This window comes from Coccinella septempunctata, chromosome 1 (assembly GCF_907165205.1).
Source record: "Coccinella septempunctata chromosome 1, icCocSept1.1, whole genome shotgun sequence".
NCBI classification, from domain to species: Eukaryota; Metazoa; Arthropoda; class Insecta; order Coleoptera; family Coccinellidae; genus Coccinella; species Coccinella septempunctata.
This window is the reverse complement of record NC_058189.1, coordinates 3,609,293-3,628,077: the sequence shown is the minus strand read 5'-3', so window position 1 is coordinate 3,628,077 and position 18,785 is coordinate 3,609,293. Positions and strand designations below refer to the sequence as shown.

Genomic DNA, 18,785 nt, shown 5'->3' with positions numbered 1-18,785 from the left:
ATTAATCAATCTAATAAAACATTTTATTTTGTTTCGCCAACAGACAATAGTCCTTTGGAAATGGAAGAAAGGGAAAAGTAAGTTTTCAACAATTTCTCATATATTTGTTTGTTGTTTCTGTAAATGGGAAATTGTAAGGTGATTGATAAAGCTTTTCTAACGTTGGTGGAGGTATATAAACAATGGTTTGTTTGCTGGGTGGTATGGACAGATCTCTGTAAATATTCCGTATTTATCCGACTGTATATTTTATTTATATTTAATTTTATACTTGTTTTATGTAAATAAAGGCTATATGTGTTCATAAGAAATTTTTATTCTCAAATGAACTTCATGAAAATCAATCAGAGCAGCCTTTGAGTAACATCCTATATAAAACACAATCTCAATTATTTTGAGCAGATGTATGGTCTGACATCATCAAATTTGAAATAAATATTTTTGTATATGAGAATATGAGATAATCTACTCGGCTTACATTTTAATTTTATATTATATTGATCTTTCATACAGGAATTTTAAAGGGGCATTTTCACATCGAAAAATTTTAATTTCGACAAAAACTCTCAGGCAGGTTCATTATGTTCTTGTTCTACGTTCTCACAGCAATCTCAATCTATACGAAAGAAGAATCCGGTTTTTGTTCTTCCAAATTATTGAATTTCTAATAATTTTTCACCAAAACTAAGGCATCCCAACAACCCACTCCACAACCCACCCAATGAACTTTTATACCAGATAACGGAAATAAAACCAATACTGAAAATAATGCAAAAACTCGACAAAAAATTCACATAAACCAAAACAATAGCAACATATTGCAGTTGATTCATACCAATTTTCATTTGATGGCTTCAAATGCAGGGTGAGTCTTTGACTCATACAAATATTTTAATAGCAGATTCTTGAGGTCAGAAGAAACCCTTTTTTGCTATACTTGTCCAACTTAGTTTGCGTTCTTTGAATTTTTGGTATTTTTATGGTACCTAATGGTCATAATGGGAAAACTCCCTTAAAAAGATTTTATTTAATGGTAGATCTAACAGATATTGTGTTGGATCCGACTGGCTAGAGAAGAAAATTATGCTGTTCAAATTCTTTGATTCCAATTTCCTAACTCAATTGGAAAGAGCAAAAAAATTTCATTGAACAATAATTATAAGAATATTTGTTTTGGTCGGTTTTTCCTATAATGCATAGCAAACTGATGATATCTTAGATATATTCTTATCACAAAAATCAACAAGAATAATTGGTTTTTGATACATCTTCGAAATTGGATGTTTCGTGAATAAATACCCAGATTAAAAGAAACTTTTCAATTTTTATTTATTCATAAAAAGTTCTAAGGATATGTCTCCTTTTCTCGGGATTGGGGTTGCAGTGAGAGGGAGTGAACATGTTGATGGATTGATTTCGAAAAATATCCCCATTCAGTTAATGAAAATACTTCAGTAGAATTATTTTTTTGTTCTTGATGAGGGCGTTTCTTTGAGTTCTCTGTAGTTGGGAAATTCTCTCTCGTACTTTTTTCCAACTTTTTCCTTATTGCAAGTGATCTACCAAAGTTGCTCATAATACTTTCAAAAACTGCATTTGATCAAGAATCAAAAGTAGAATATCCCAAATTTTTGTGAAGTCCATGTTGAAATGTTGATAATATACATTCAACATTCAAGTATACTCAACGATGCATGTCCAAAGCACAGCCTTTTCCACTGCACTGTTGCCAAACGTTTATGCCATTTACATTCATATTTAATAAATCGAGAGATATGTGAAAAATGTGGAAATACAGGAAGTATCAACTAAAGCACCCATCTAACCAACTCACTCCTGCGTCATCAAATTTAAGCAGGCAGGCTCAACGTTAACGAGTTGATTGATTCTATTGCACGTTACAATAGAAATAACAAAATTTAGTAAGCCTTTGCCTTAAATCTATCTTAAATTCGTTGGTGCAAAGAAGCATAAGCGTCTATATGTTACCTGCTTCCAGTGCTTCCTCAAGTTTATGATTAGGAAGCGTAGGTCAAGCGCAAATCAAAGGTTTTTTCAATTTAAATATGGTGCTGCACGTTAATAGAACACACACAAAAAACACATGAAGAAATTATGAATCCACATTTTATCTCCATATCACATATAAATTTTCATTACTATTTCTAGTGTCTCACTAATTTTTCATCTATAAATATTTGTTATTTTTTTTCTTTAAACCTGATCAGAAATAAGAGAATTCTTTATTCTCTTCCAAGTTCTTCCTGATTCCAAGAAATAAATCAAGTGATTATTTATTAATATATGTAATGTCGGTGTGTTTTCGTTGATACACCCTGTATATACCACAATTTCCTATCATTATTTTCTCGACCTACCATCATACCTATACCACCCAAAAGAAATGGCAAAACTCTCATTTCCCACAATTTTCAAATTCACTAATTTCTGTCTTGCATCCCTCAGGTTCATTTGCTCACAAAGTCCGGATGTACTGGGCTTACCTTTAGTTCCTTGTGGTAGGATAACTTATTTGGGGAGTCAAGGTACTAACCAAAATCCAAATTTCAATGTGCACTGAGTTTGCTTTTGTGTTGCATGTTTATGGAAGCGTATATTTCTGAATTTGAGGTGATGAAAAGAAATTAAGTTAATATTAGTACTTTATATCACTATTTTGCGGTATAGAGTATGTATCAGTCAATTGGAATAAATTCCATTATAAAAATATTGTGGCTTGTTCTTATAACACGTAGATTGATATTTTTCGTTAAGCAGTAGAGTCTACAAGGATTACAGGGTGTCACGTAACGTAACAGTTCTAATACGAAACCTTGTTACTTGTGACATCTGGGATTTGTGTATCAAATTTTTGGATTCTTCACGAAATGCTACACATATATTTTAATCACAACGTGCAATATTAAGTATTCGCGGTAGATCGAATTCAGGCAGCATTGCTCAGTGTTATAGTTGTTAACTGGATATCAGAAAAATTGGTCCTATTCGATAGAAATGCGAAATTCAGTAAATGAACAGTCTTTTGATAGTGTTAATTTTTGCTAGATACGTTGAAAAATAGCACTATTGGTAATACTAGTCATCCGAATATTTGTTCGAAGGCCAACCCATTTTCCATTTTTATTCATTATCGAAGTTATTCCATTTGCATGATACACATTGTATATTCTAAAGCCTTTCTCCTACTACATCTTTTAAATTGAAACAGTTCTCAAAAAGAAGATACAAAGCAATTCTCTCTCTTTTTATTTCTTTATATTTGTCGAGAATGTTATGAAAACATATTTTCAAGCTAATTCCAGAAAAAATTTCTTTATACATTATATTCTATTGAATCTATGAAGGAAATATTATGCACCCCTGATCTCGTTTTTTAATGGACGTTTAGAAGATAATGGATGGGAAGCATTCCCATTCAGATTTTCCGTTATAATCATGTCTTAACTCTTTTCTGAATACTTCATCAGGTACATTTTGGGTGGTAAGGTGTATGTGTCAGCATGAATTTGTGGCAGCATGAAATGTAAAAACGAAAAAACGAGGCTGAATACAATGCCAGAATCCAAACGAATCTTGATCAAAATTTGATTTGTTCTTCAAGGTTTCCTCGGCCTCGTCTTTTTCGAGTCTTTTTCACAATCGATTTTTCATTTGAAATCGATTATTCTAGGTAGCATAGCTTAAAGTAGCCCAATGAGACTTGAAATTGTGACAAAATTCCTATGTGAGCTTTTGTTGTGAAAACATTATTTTTTTCTTATTGAGAAAAGGTGAAGGGTTTTTTTTATTTTACTCTCCTTTGGCCAATTCACTATCGAAAAAAAATGGGTATAGTTCTCATTTCTTCAGTAATCCGCCTTTGTTCAACTGATCCATTATATTTTTTCCTATTCTTTTTCAATGGGTCAATTCATTGGATTTATATTAGACCAGAGAAATTTGTATTGAGAAGCAGATTTCTCTTAATGCAATATAAAAATTTCTGGACGAATGAAAAATGTTTCCTCTACCCCAAAAGGGAAAACAATTTTTTTTTTCTCTCATTTTGCTGTCTCACTTTTTTCTTTCTCACTTTCGTTTAGAAATAATGGAAAAGGATGTCTCGGTGTTTAAGAAAATTAGAGGTCTTCAAAAAAAATCTCAGTTTTCACAACAGTAAAGATTTTAGTCAGTTACTTACTACTGAATTGAGTAGTTAAACCAGAGCAACCTGTCAAAAAACCTTTTTTCGTAGTTGTTTGACGTGTGTCAAATTACTCCTTATGTTTCATTGTTATTGTTCGTGTCACAAATTAATCCTTAATTCAGTGTTTATTTGAAAATGCATCGTTTTACAAATATTGAATTAGCACACATGCATCTTTGCATACGGAGCATTATTCTTATTATTTTTAATTCTAACCATCCTGCTTCAATGCAGTATGAAGCCACTCTTTTATGTTGGATAGGGATTCATTTTTAAATATTTCTAGTTATCTTGACACCGAGACATTTTTGAGTACTAGTTTATAAATAAAAAATGTTTATTCAAGTGCCCTTCATCATTTCTGAAAATTAAGAATAGTTATTCTGAGACACCCTGTATACTTTCGGACTTTCAGAAAAATTCGACTGGACCATTTAAAATTGAGAGCATTCCGAAAAAATATGTAACACATATGTTTTAATTAAATTGAATATAAAATTGAATATTAAAAGACCTAATATCTGGATCTCCTGTATCTTTTCGTAGATTCGCAAACTCTTTAGAGAAGGAAGATCTAAATTCGATCAAATGCGGCCAAGCTTTAATACAGCACAAGTTGGTATACTTACGTCCAGTTGCAGGAAAGTCCATTAAAATTTAATACTTCATTAAAATCTTAATACTCCATTTTCCCCTTCAAAAATGACAGTTTTAAATTTTGATAGGACATCAAATCTTAATGGACTTTCCTGCAACTGGGCCTTAGATAGAATTTCGTCGCATTTGATCGATACTTCGAAATTTTCTGAAAATCCGCATATTATTTCAATCCGACATCTGATGTTTTCCAAAAATTCGCATTTTTGGTAATGAAAATGAGAAAGCGTCTCTTTCAAATCGCCAATTTTCTTTCCACTTGTGGAAATATTTATAAAGGTATATGTGAAATGGCCAACAGGACGTATATTTTCGAATATTTTCGAATATTTTCAACCCAAAATTTTTACTCCCAGACCAGATGGTTACTGTCCCGACAACTCCAATCAAAAGTGGCCCCTTAGACCTGGAATTCTCGTGCCAAGACACAAATTTCAGAATATAAACATCATACAATTAGACAGGGAAATGCCACAATTCAAAACAACTTCGGTTTCTCGCAAACTTACTCAGTCTAAGTACGCGAAGAATAGGCCGAAAGTATACGCACGCTTGGAACGTTTAAAAACCCTATTGGGATTCAATGGTTACGACTACGTACCATCAGGTCTGACCCAGAGGTCTAGTGGAGGTAAGGTAGAAATCGCAAGTTTTCCAGCATTTTTTTGATGTGTTTTGTTTTGCATGTAAGTGGTCACTTTTAAGAAATCTGCTACGAGTCTCAACACCGAGCTGCCATCCACAATGTTGTCCAGGAAGAGAAAGAAACCTGGAGGAGGTAGGTTTTTATTTTTTTTAGATGTGATTTTGCTCGGCAGTTGCTCTTTTTTACGTAGATTTGAGATATTTCGTTATGCACTGACGCAGTGGCGCATCCAGGAGGCGATCTTGTGGCTTTTACCTCCGAAACATCACCAGTTATGGTTTATAGTCGTCCCTTTTAAAGCATAATCCAAGATTAAATCCTTGAGTGTCACTGACAACTAGCGGTTTTATGCACATTTTTTTATTTCGCTCTTCATTTAATACTCGTATTCTGCCTGAGGCTGCAGGTGCCTCAATAAGGAATTTGGTGTTGAATCTATTCAGCTCTGTCTTTCCTCAAAATATTAATCCATTCGGCGCCTCATGAAAACAGATAATGTAATTTTCATTTATTCTCGTAAAGAAACTACGACTTCCAATGAAGTGTAATACAATACGTTATGAATACCTACGTACAATTAAATTTAATTGTAAAAAGGAGTTACGATGTAAAAATCATCAAAAGTAAACTCAAAAATCTCTTTAGTGAGCTTCAAAAGGTTTTTGGAGAAACAGAAAGATAAAATTCTATGGCGATGGCCTATCAGACGTTTATGGAGAACTTAATCATCATTCAGTGCTGAAAAACTGTAACTTGGTTGTTTTCGACAATAAGCTTTCCCCTGAAATATTTTCAGACCTCCGCAACTTACAACTTTACAAGAAATAGACTACTACTTTCTTATTTCAAATGGTATACACAGTATATCTTCGCATCCTAAGAAAGCTGATTTGACAGCAATTCTAGATAAGAAAAGGGTCGGCTTCTCAAATAAACCTTATAGGTACTAGTTGCCTACAATGGAAATTATCGAATATATAAAAAAAAACGATTTAAATAAGGAAAAACAGCCATTTGGAACTGCTTGATTATAAATAAACAATTTATGTTGAAATTTGAAAATCTTGAATTTTGACGAATTCGATTTGTCCAAATTCTCATAAACTGTAGACTTCTGGTCCAAACAACAAACAGTATTCGAAGCAGAAATATACAAAAAAGTTAGACCTCCTGATTAAGACCATTTTTTTCATAAGAATCCGAATAACTCATAAACCGTTGAGTTTTTACCAGAGGTTTGGCACACTGTTGAAATCGCCATAAAATCAGCAATATAATGATGCAAAGATATACTAGGTGTGGTATTTAAAATAGGAAAGTAGTCGCTGTTTTCGGTACAACAGGAAATTGGAGAGGTCCGAAAATATTTTATGGGGAGTGCTCCATATGACAAAAGCCTAAACATGCAAATTTTCAGCACAAAATTGTGATTAGTTTTCTATACACGTCTAATGAGCCATCGCGGTAAATCACCCTGTATATATACGAGGTGTTTCATAAGCATTACGAACAAATTCAGGTAATTATTCTCTGAGTTATTTGGAGTTGGAAGGGTCCTTTAGATTTTTGTTGTTTTGTTATTTAACCTTGAATGAGGCGTCTTCAGAAACAACAGTGGTGTGAGTACTGGCATTGACTTTCATATTTTTCAAGGAAAAAATATTCTGCCAGCGCCTTTTTCTAAAATTGAATTAATTTCTAAGATTATTATTCAATTAGGAACCAAAAAATCTCTGCGTTTTTTCTCTAGGATGCACCACTCTTCAGTGAAAAATCGAATTTGTTATTGAAAAAAAAAATTCGATTAGAACAATAGAAATCTGTTGGAAACGAATCATTTCCGGACAGAGACCTGAAACACATTGATCGTACAGATAATAATATAAGTATTTTAACCTCATTTATTCGAGGGAACCTGTATGAACAAATTTTGAAATGACCATCCTAAACGGAGTTTCTAGATGCTTTCTTTCATTTGACTGAACTTTCAACTAAAATAAACAGAGATGGGATTTTCTAGTAATCCATTTTCGAGGAAAAATCATCCAAAAATATAACCTGGACTTCTTTGTATCTGTGGCAAAACAAAATTTAGATTTCAATTCAGAAGATTTATTAGTAGGATTTTTTTTCCATTTGCATAAAATATAAATATTCATGAAAAATAAAATCCATTTATTTGTTATTGGTTATTTCCTCTTCAAATTTGCATAAACACTGTTGATTTACGTTAGCACACAGTATATTTGAATAATATCCTTCTTTTATTTCAGTACCCAACCAATCCTCTTTAGCAGATAAGACGGGCTTAGGGACTGCGCCACCAATTGGAGGTATAGCAGACCCTACCTACGATCCTGACAAGGGTTTCTATGAAAACCTACCCTTCCACAGTATGCAGAATCCACCAAACAAGGTGACAAGATTAAATAATTTCATGTGTGTCTATATGTTTGGCTTTTTATATTTTAATTTTGCATGTTTTCCGTTTTCAGCCAATATCAGTTATTGCACCTTTTAACCAGGGACAAACCCATAATTTTCCCAAACCTAATCCTTTTTCCCATCAAAATTCGGCATTCAAAACATCCACAAAGTCCATGCAGAATCTTTCGATTAAACGACATCAATCATTCAGTGGATTTCCGAGGAATCTTCATCCCATTTCTCATTCGAATAATTTTTTGAATGTATCTAATAGTCAATACTTCAGATATATGCAGCCAGCTTTGTCAACGAATAATCCCTTACAAAGGCCATACAGTTCCCAAATTTTGTTGAACAGACTGCCAATGTCGAACAATCTTCATAATCTGCCCACAACGTTACAGAATCAATCAGGAAATAGCACCATTTCGGCCATTTCAATTAAAGATCATAACTTGAATACTCTTGGTGTCAACTCATCAGTAACTGAACCGCGTAAAGTCTCTTCTAGTTTTTCTCTGCAACCCAAGAATCAAAATGATGATAATCCGGATGTGAAAATAATCTCTAAATCTGAATCTGATTCCAATTCCCGAAACTTAAAAGTGAAATCAAATAAAAACATTGAAGGTAATGTAAAACACTTTAAGGCCAAGGCAACTATGAAGGAAAATGGTACGCAAAGTGATACTGAAGTACAAAATAAATCTAACGATTATTTGAAGAAACATAAATGCTATTCTCCAACTTTTCATTCCTTGAGATGCAAAAAGCACTCAAAGAAGAGGACCTTGGTTTATGCAGTACCAAAAAGAATCCTGAGTGATGGAGATCTACCTAATTGTCAAGATAGTGGCGCATCGGATAATGAAAGCTTTAAGCATTATCACATTGTTCCAATACCTGCACCGAGATGTAAAAAGCACCGGAGGAAAGAAATAATTTACCAGAACGTAGCTGAAGCACTGAGAAATAAATCCTTAATGGATACGTCCAATGACAGCAGTATTGATTTGTCTACAGGAAAAATTCTGGACGATGCAGCCACTACAGAAGTTGAAGTACACTCTTTACCCAGATTAAAAGAAGGTCAATCTAGGGATTCTAACAAAGTGAACTCGGATTCCCCTTCATCTAAAACCATTGACCCTGTTGTATCATCTCCTGTGTCAACTAAGACCTTAACGTCTCCTGTCGTTACTTCAAGAGTAGACACTCGACCAAAATTGGTTGCAGTCAGCCCAAAAAGACTGAATGAAATTTCCGTAACTAATTCTGCTTTCAAACGTTCCCCAACAGTCAAAGTGTGTCCCTTTTCAAAATCTAAGAATGAAATACAAAAAGGTGCGCTTTCTATTCAAATTCAAGCTAAAATTAAGGGATCATCAAGCCAGAATCCTTCCCCTAACCCCAGTATCCAAAGTGCAAAATCAGACGCGGGAAACCCCAAAGAACCCTTCATAAGAAAAACCAAAGACGAACCAAAGAATTCACCCAAACCAAATGATCATTCCGAGCTAAAAAGTAATACCAAAAATTCACCAAATTTACCCAAAGCAAATGGTCATTCTGAGCCAAAAAGTAATACCAAAAATTCACCAAATTTACCCAAAGCAAATGATCTTTCTGAGCCAAAAAGTAATAATAAAAATTCACCGAATTTACCCAAAGCAAAAAATTCACCCAGTAAAACTTTCCTTTCTCCAAAAACAAGCTCCCAGAATACCTCTTCAATTGCATCCGATGCTGAAGTTCCTAAAATGCCTCTTCTGGATACCTCTGAAAAAAAATGGAGTCCCAAATCTAACCAAAGCAATAGACAGGTGTGTGTGTTTTTTATGTTTTTTGTTGAGATCGGATGTTTGATGTCATCTCTTGTGATAGCTGTTCAATGCAGAGATGGCCTCAAATATCCCTAATCTTTTACCAATAGACAATGCCTAAGATTAGAAAAGATTATACATAATTATTGCAGTCAAGAACCAAAAAACCCAGATGTTTGAGTGAAAAAGCAACTTTGGATCAAATATGAATTCATATTTCACAACTCAACTTGGTCTATTGGTAGAAAGTCAGAGCTTGACGTTTTCGTCATTCATTTACTAACAGCTAAATCTTTTCAGAATGCTTTTTACACACTAACAGCCCCTCATCATAAACCATCCAACATGGATTTGGCCTCACACTACTCGGCAACAATACCTCATCCTAAGCACTCAAAGCTGATACCGAGAGCTCTCTTTCAAGAGCAGCAACTACCTAAGAGCAAATCCTTCTCGAGCAAGACCAAACAAAAAAAGCATTTCCAAATACCGCTGCAAAAATGCCATAGTTTTAAATTTCAAACGGCTGAAAGCTACTTTCAACCAATTAAGAACCTCCACGAAGAAAACTTGATGAAAAATGGTTACATTTCGGACTACGCAGACTCGAACCGAGTGATGAGGCCTAACAATAAAAGAGAGAAGCACAAACAAAAAACTAACGGCCCTCTGGTTGTCATGCGTCAAAGTGACTATCAGGATAGCCTGCATTTCCAGGAGAATGTGCATGGTTCGGTTCATTTGCAATATCCGCAACCCGGATTGAACTCCCCTCTCAAACCCCAGACTGGAAGACCAAACGGTCTCGTGTACGCTGATTTAGACATGCCGAAACCGAGCAAGAAGGTCTCAAGTAATAACATGTCGAAGTCAAAACAGCCAAAACACAAACCAAAGACTGAATATGCTACACTACAATTCAATGACATCGGTCAGGAGATCGATGTTTAACTGAATGTTGAAAAATTGTTTTTATAGTGATTTTAAGGTTAGTAACAGAAATTCTCATATGCACCAATATATTACAAAAAAATGAATAGATACTAAAAACATACCGTTAAAAAAAACATTTCTATAAATCATAAATATTATCGAAACGAAAAACGAATATATTTTGGTATAATTCTTTCAAATCACACCAGATGCTGTATGAGGAAACAAACATGTTTTCTCGTAGAATGCGCCTTTTTCGAGTAATTTGTTCAAAAATTAAATATCTGTGATATTCGAACAATTGCGCACCTTTGCCGAATGCAAATATCCAGACTCCAGAGATGTGTATAATGTCACAGATATAGTTAGTTATTTTGAAGGTAATTTTGTATTTCCAGGAGTGGTATAGCTCATTATGAAAACTTAAAATGGCTATATCTTTTTAGCAGGGCTGAATCGGGAAAAATGATATAGGAAACAAATGTTTCGTTTGGCCTCAAGAATCTACTCTTAAAATATTTGTTCGATTCAAAGACTCACCCTGTATATTATGTATAAGTATTCAATCTTAAAATTATTCAATTCTCCCTTCCTTTACCTCTTCTTATTCGAAGGCAAGTAGAAAATTTGCAAACTTCAATTCAGGGGAACGGTACTGTTTTCGAATTAGGTTTATGTTAAAAGTTATGATACACGCTGGAGAATGATATCTACTTCAGATTACTAGATTTTATTTATGGCAACGGCTACGTTTCTAGAGCTTTTTACAACTACTCAACTACTGACATTTGTTATGTTATGATACACATGCCTTGTAACAGTTTGTAACAAATTTTCAACATGTTTAATCACATTCTCATCATACCTCTGAAATCAACAAGTGATTAATGATATTTCATTTCTATTAGACAGAGTATGCAATGAAATAAACTAAACTTTTTCCAAATACTATCTCAATTTTAAGGATCTATCAAAAGGAATTCTTATTCTGCTTTGGCAAAGAAATATTGAAATCTTTTTCAAGTAAAAACCTTAATTTTGGATTAAGGAAAAGAATCCCCAGTTACACTGTCAGCTACATCAAAATCTTGTCGTCTCTTTTGGTATTTCAATCGCCAATTCAACGAACAAAAGAACCATCTAAAGTTTATGATTTTCAACTTACGACATTAAGATATGACTAATGAACATGCATGTTCTTCAATATCTGGAAACCTTGAGATTTTCGCCACTCTGGCTTACTCTGGAATAGTTTGGATCTAAAACATTTTATCTAAACAGACATAACCACGATACCTAGAAGCCTGCATTAACACTTAATTATGGAATATGTAAAAATCATTGAACAATCTCATTGATTTGCACCACTCTCCGGGCACGCATCCTAAACCATGTCCTAGGTTGGCATTATGCCCTTGGATAAACCCATCGATGACTTTAACAAAAAAATTTCATACAACATGCAAGTCCTGTACAAGCTGAGAGGGAGTCCTAATTCAAGTCCTATTCTCTACACATATGCCCATTTGCTCCCATGAATTCAATACATGTTTAACGTTAATAACGTTATGGCTTGTTAATTTCTCTGATTTCTATTGCACCTTACAGTAGAAATCCCAGAAATAAGCCAGCTTTATCAAATCTAATCTTTCCTTACATTAAATGCATGGGCATCAACACCGAGATCATTTTAGAATTAATGCTAACCTCCTTGTGCTATATCCTGCTTTGAATAGAAATATTAGGTGGTTTCAAAATTAATGTCTAAATTTGTTTTAGACCAACGGACGTACGAGAACAAGCGATACCTATATCTTTTGAGGTAATATCATTTTTATCGAAACAGTTTGATTGAAAGAAGTGAAGTGATTATTGATCTAAATAGCCCAATACAGATAATGACCATATTCCATGGCAGTCAATATAAGAAATAATTAAAATAAGTTGATAGTTGTACATAATTTATTAAAATATGTTGTTAAACCATCTACGAATCCTTTAAAAATATTATTTAACTGCATCAAATATTGACACCACGGAATATTGCCGATTATCGAACAAAAAATGTTGTAGCAAGATTTTCGTTAAAATTTCAACGGCAAAACCTGATACGCGTGTAAGATAATTTTTTGCATATGTTTGTCATTGAGGAAAACGAAAATACTGGGGTTACATTTTGCCAATTTAGCGATTTCTTGAAAAATCGGACGAATTTTCGTGAAAATTATTGAATTGCCACACAAGTCGGCACAAATAATAAAGCACAATAAATTTTAGAGAAGAAAGAATAACAGGATATGCTTCTTTATTTCCGGTTTCCGGAAAAATTGCTTCTTCTAAATCAGAACTCCAGTCTCAGTAGGTATGTACCTACATATGTATTTTAGAGCACAAACTAATTCAGCCATTTTAAAACCCAAACTTACTAGAATTGTTGAAATGGCTCGTTTCATACCTTTTGTGAAATATCTTTAAAAAAGTGTAATATAAAGAAAAAATTTCTACTTCACAAAGCAGCACAAACCTACAGAAAAATTCAGCGCAACAAGAATTTCAAAAATCGAAAACTGCTGTCGTGTTATATACAGGGTCTTTCACGAGGAACCTCACCCATATTTATACGGGAAACTACTGAACGTATTTTCATGAAATTCAGCACTTATAAGTATTTCACGATGCTGATGAAATCTAAAATATTTTCAAGGCATGAGCACCTCCGGTTTTTCCGGAAATGACGTCAACTTCCGTTTTTCAAATTAGAACACCATTTTTTTATGGCAGATATATTGAATCTACGTTAAAAAATAATGTGAGTGTATGCATTACACCCTTGCCCTAAAATGGATATTTTCTGAGTTATTCACAAAAAACTGTTTTTCGTCTTGAATTTTCAGCTATTTCTTTTCCCTTCACGCCAAAAAGATGAAATTTTCAGGATCGGCGGTTATTTGAACCATGCTGTAGATTTTTCACCCCTTCTTGAAACCGACTTCAAGTTATTATTAGGAGAACCATGGCAAACTCTCGCAGTTATAACTAGAGAAGATGCTCAAAGTTTTGACCGTTAATTTCTAGACATTTATTTATACGTCTCAGGAATGCTTCGTGCGTTGCTCTTCTTATGAGTTGAGTCTACTCAACTCCCCTGACTGATAAAGAGGACTGCATAGAACGAGTCAGAAATGCGTTCAGGTTTGTTTAGATTTTTAGATTCATAGTTTTGAAACTCAATTTGGTTCTTAAACACTTTTGCAGATCTCTTCCTCCCGATGAAATAAGAAGAGCAACGCACGAAGCATTCCTGAGACGTATAAATAAATGTCTAGAAATTAACGGTCAAAACTTTGAGCATCTTCTCTAGTTATAACTGCGAGAGTTTGGCACGGTTCTCCTAATAGTAACTTGAAGTCGGTTTCAGAAGGGGTGAAAAATCTACAGCATGGTTCAAATAACAGTTCCTGAAAATTTCATCTTTTTGGCGTGAAGGGAAAAGAAATAGCTGAAAATTCAAGACGAAAAACAGTTTTTTGTGAATAACTCAGAAAATATCCATTTTAGGGCAAGGGTGTGATGCATGCACTCACATTATTTTTTAACGTAGATTCAATATCTGCCATAAAAAAATGGGGTTCTAATTTGAAAAAATTGATTTTTCACGATTTTGTCATCCCTAACTTTGAAAAATCCCAAAAATGAAAATTGTCCATCCAAAAACCTCGAAGTTATTCTTGTTTCAGCGGAGCTCTATTTTCGAATTTTTTTCGAATTTTCCCGCTCAGAGAGAATTTTCCAACCAAGACTGAAAAATTTTACATCAAAATAACTTGAAGGAATCTATTTCTGCAATAAAAAAATCGTGTTCTAATTTGAAAAACGGAAGTTGACGTCATTTCCGGAAAAACCGGAGGTGCTCATGCCTTGAAAATATTTTAGATTTCATCAGCATCGTGAAATACTTATAAGTGCTGAATTTCATGAAAATACGTTCAGTAGTTTCCCGTATAAATATGGGTGAGGTTCCTCGTGAAAGACCCTGTATAACTTCACACACATCTCACTTCGTTTCAATCTGCAATACAAATGAAATAGTTTCTTCAATAGGCAAGAACGTTAAAATTGTGATGCTTTTCACAAAACGAATTTTCGGCAACTTGTGATTATATTGGTCAACAATTCAAGATCATGCAGGCATTTTTAGAACAGCATCGGCGTATTTTAATCATCAAATGAAAATCGTTAGTTGAAAATCCTTCCTTATTAATTAATTAATTTACTTTTGCAGCCTTTTTATCTAACCGACGGAGATCTAGTGTACGCCGACTTGGACGACCAATATGGCCCCATAAATTATAAAGCTGCCTCAATTTATGCGGCCATGAAGAGGAATAAAAACAACAACCGCCTAGAAGAAGTCGACGAAAAAGTGAAGCCCCCAAATTATAATGACGTTTTATAAAGTAATCCTCAACAAACATGTTTAGCGAGTAGTTTTTACATAAACATTTTATATTGAATTGTTCATTATTCAAGGTCGAAGTTGTTAAAAATGTCGTACATATCGTTGTGGATTTCCATCATCTTGCACTTCTCAATGAATTTTTGTACTCATTATTGCTTTATTTCGGTGAAAGAAATTTGGGATATGATAACATTCTTTTCGCTTTTATGATAATCTGTCAACATGCAAATGGGATATTATGTATATATTTCTTACTTTGTATTAATGCTCATGCGTTTGCTATAATCTCCATTAGGACATACATTTCGTCACTAATTATTCGTTCTCTCGAAATATATTTTTATATTAATATTTTTCATGTTCTCAAATTTCCTTCACCCCAAAATGAACAGAATTTCAGATGAATGCATAAAAATGTATAAATTCTTGCTTATCAAAGTCCCATGAAGGACACCCTTGCAATCGATGTCTAAAACCTCTCATTTTTCAACATATTATCGAAGAATTATATAATAATTGTATCGAAAATTGATGTATTGCAACCATCTGAAACCCTGATCAACATTTTTAATTCATGTTTTTTCAATATAAATTTCACCAAACTTTATCATTTACTTACCTCAGCTTATTTTAAATGAATTTTTAATCATTTGTAACACGATTTTACTCAATAAATTCATGAAGTATTTTGAAATATAACTGATTCGTTAATTTTATAGCTGTAACCTAAAGTATCTAAAAAATATTTTATATATATATAGATATATATTTGTATAGGTACGAAAAATGGATGATTATTCAAATCGATAAAATAATCTAGCATTCGATTTCTTGAATTGAATAATTTATTTCAGATTTGTGCCAAAAACATGTGAAATGTGACGTCCATTAACTTAGATAAACTTCAAGAATTGTGGTGTGGTGCTCGCCGGAGTTGGACTTTTTCAATATGAGTTATATTTCTGCATTTGTATAGTTATTTTAACTTAATACTATAACTGTACCATCTTGTAGATATGTAAATTTCGAAGTTTTAGTTCTCATATTGCTATTTAATAAAGATCTCGTACCTAATAACAGCAAATATGTTTTATGAACCTGTTCACCAGGATTTCAAAAGTTGATGAGTTCCAGTGGCGGAGTGTTATTTGAAACTTCAAACATTAGAATTTATAAGGACAAATATGCCCGGGTTCAATGAATCTTATTTTCATCGTGTCCACGAAGAGCAAGCCCAAAAGCACCACAAAGCAAGAATTGATTACTATAACGACATCACACCCCTAGAACCAGTCATACTATAAACATAAACGATCTAGTAACATTCGTAATTAACAAATTTGATTAGGGACAACAGGCTCAAACGATGAAGAAGAGAATTCAATCGTCATCAAAACTAATCAAAGCTGACTACGGCAACACTAAGGCCCTTACTTCCTTATTTGTCGATTAGGAAGCTTCACCGAAGAAAAGCAGATGCCGTCCATGGTTTCGCCCTCATTTGGCCTCACCAGAGCAAATTAGCATTTTTTTCTACGGTGGAGAACGTTTGGAATTGATGGAACTTTATTCAATATTGGCATGTTCTACTGGGTATTATACTTACCCAGAGCGCCACCCAATATGAAACGGTGTCCGATTCAATCCCCTCCAGATAGAAACCAAGACGAAGACAATAGCATATGTCCCATATTTTCCCTAATTCATAATTAAGTACATAAAGTAAGTCAATGGGTGTGTTCTGTGATTCAGTACGCCGATTCGCTTTGCGAACAACAGAAGTATGACGAATCGAGAAGTCTGGGACGCGTTCAGATCACGGCAGAAATGATGCCAGCGGTATAATAATAAAGAATGATCATGCCTATTAACAGGGAGGCAAAATGAATACAATAATAAGGATAAATTCAGATGCATACCACCCGACGATATGAATATCAACAAGTGTTACGAACTGAATTGAACTAGCCAATTTGCCATCGTCTGTTTTTAAACAGAATATTTTAAAACACACCTGTGTTAGATTTTCAGATGAAAATTTTTTTTATTAAAGTTTATTGCGCTTCGATTGCTTTGATCATTAGCACTACGGAACAGTTACATTTCATTTATAAATAACATAATACAGTTGTTTCCAGTTTGTGAACATCTGATCCCAGTGATGAAAATTGTCCGATTCGAACTCGTGAAAATGTAGGATCATATTTAGCAGCCGTGGGGCTATACTCTGCAATTTATTTTAGATATCAAATAACAAAGTAGAACAACAACTGACCCACTGTCTGAGAATATCCGAGTTTTCAATGGGGCAAGTGAGGCTGAGTTCCGCCGTTGCAACGGAACTCAGCCTCCCATAAACCATGGTTTATACAGGTTGTTTTCAAAGGTGAGGCTTTTTTTGACAGAAAGTAGAACTCAAAAAAATAAGTCATTTAACTAAAAATTGTCTTAATAAAGTATCCAAGAGATGGCTGAGATACAACCCATAGAAGTTCGAAAAAATTTCATTGAATTTCAAGTATCTTCGAGACTGTGGAAGGTAACTCCGGAATCACAAAAACGAAACAAAACATAAACATATAGCTGGACAACGCATGGTTCAGTACCAAGTTCATCGGATTAGATGCATCAGGTCACTTATGTGAGAATCATAATTGTGGTATCGTGCAGATCTGGTTGGTGACTATCCATGCCCGGAATGTGGAAGGATCTGTAGGTCACGATTGGGTCTCTTCAGTCACAGGAGGGTACACAGTCGAAATTAGCCCCAAGAAATTATAAGTCTGTTCTTTTTTTTATATCTTTTTGTAGATTAATTCCCGGTAACGGGATACAGCAATGAATGAATTGAATGAATCGTGCAATTTAGGGTGAAAAAATGTAGAAGGAAAGCCTGATCCATATTGAATTAACCCAGATTCTAATAGCGTTTTCTATTGGTAAAACTAGTGCTGCACTGGATCACAGAACATCAAATGTGAATTAGGATATCTTGAAGTTATTGCACTGTTTTTATAATATGCTCTCAATACGCACCAGTTTTACAAATGAAATTTGCTATTATAGCGAATTGCGGTGGTAAATCTAGCTTCAGATGCATTATTAGTTTTACCAATAGAAAACGCTATAAGTCTGATGGACTCACGTTATTCTTATACAGGGTGTTTTCAAAGGTGAGGCTTTTTTTGACAAAAGGTAGAACTCATCAAATTAAGTCGTTTAACCAAAAATTGTCGATATAAAATATCCAAGATGGCTGAGATACATTGAATTTCAAGTACGGGACCGTGGAAGAGGTGACTCCGGCATCGCAAAAACGAAATAAAACATTAACATATGGCTGGACAATGAATTGTTCAGTACCAAGTTCATCGGATTAAATGCAGCAGGTCACTTTTGAGAGAATGATAATTGTTGTATCCTGCAATTTAGGGTGAAAAAAAATGTAGAAAATCGAGGCAGTTTCTTGAGTGTACTTATGCTACTTATGTTGAAAAAGTGCTATGATGTTTCCCCATTTCATCCCATTTTTACGACGATTGTTGGAATGTTCGAACAAGAAGATCGTGATGGCCATTGTGAAAAATTCTTGAATAATTTAGACGAATTTTATTGGTGAGATTTTGAAGTATT

General features: G+C 34.0%; 1 protein-coding gene across 9 annotated transcripts in view; it reads left to right on the top strand.

Annotated features, from left to right (window-relative positions):
• LOC123322654 (hemicentin-1) overlaps positions 1-16,236 on the top strand; it is a 637,965-nt gene extending 621,729 nt beyond the window's left edge. For 5 of the 9 annotated variants that reach the window (XM_044910618.1, XM_044910620.1, XM_044910621.1 and 2 more), the window contains 7 exons: positions 44-77; positions 5,221-5,495; positions 5,556-5,642; positions 7,784-7,926; positions 8,006-9,760; positions 10,061-10,748; positions 14,976-15,101. In XM_044910618.1, coding sequence (XP_044766553.1) covers positions 44-77; positions 5,221-5,495; positions 5,556-5,642; positions 7,784-7,926; positions 8,006-9,760; positions 10,061-10,711 — 2,945 coding nt within the window. In that variant the 3' untranslated portion in view covers positions 10,712-10,748; positions 14,976-15,101. Of the gene's footprint in view, positions 1-43; positions 78-5,220; positions 5,496-5,555; positions 5,643-7,783; positions 7,927-8,005; positions 9,761-10,060; positions 10,749-12,472; positions 12,516-14,975 lie in introns of all 9 variants that reach the window. The other 4 variants (XM_044910625.1, XM_044910627.1, XM_044910626.1 and 1 more) reach the window with 4 other exon arrangements.
• Positions 16,237-18,785: the final 2,549 nt, after the last annotated feature.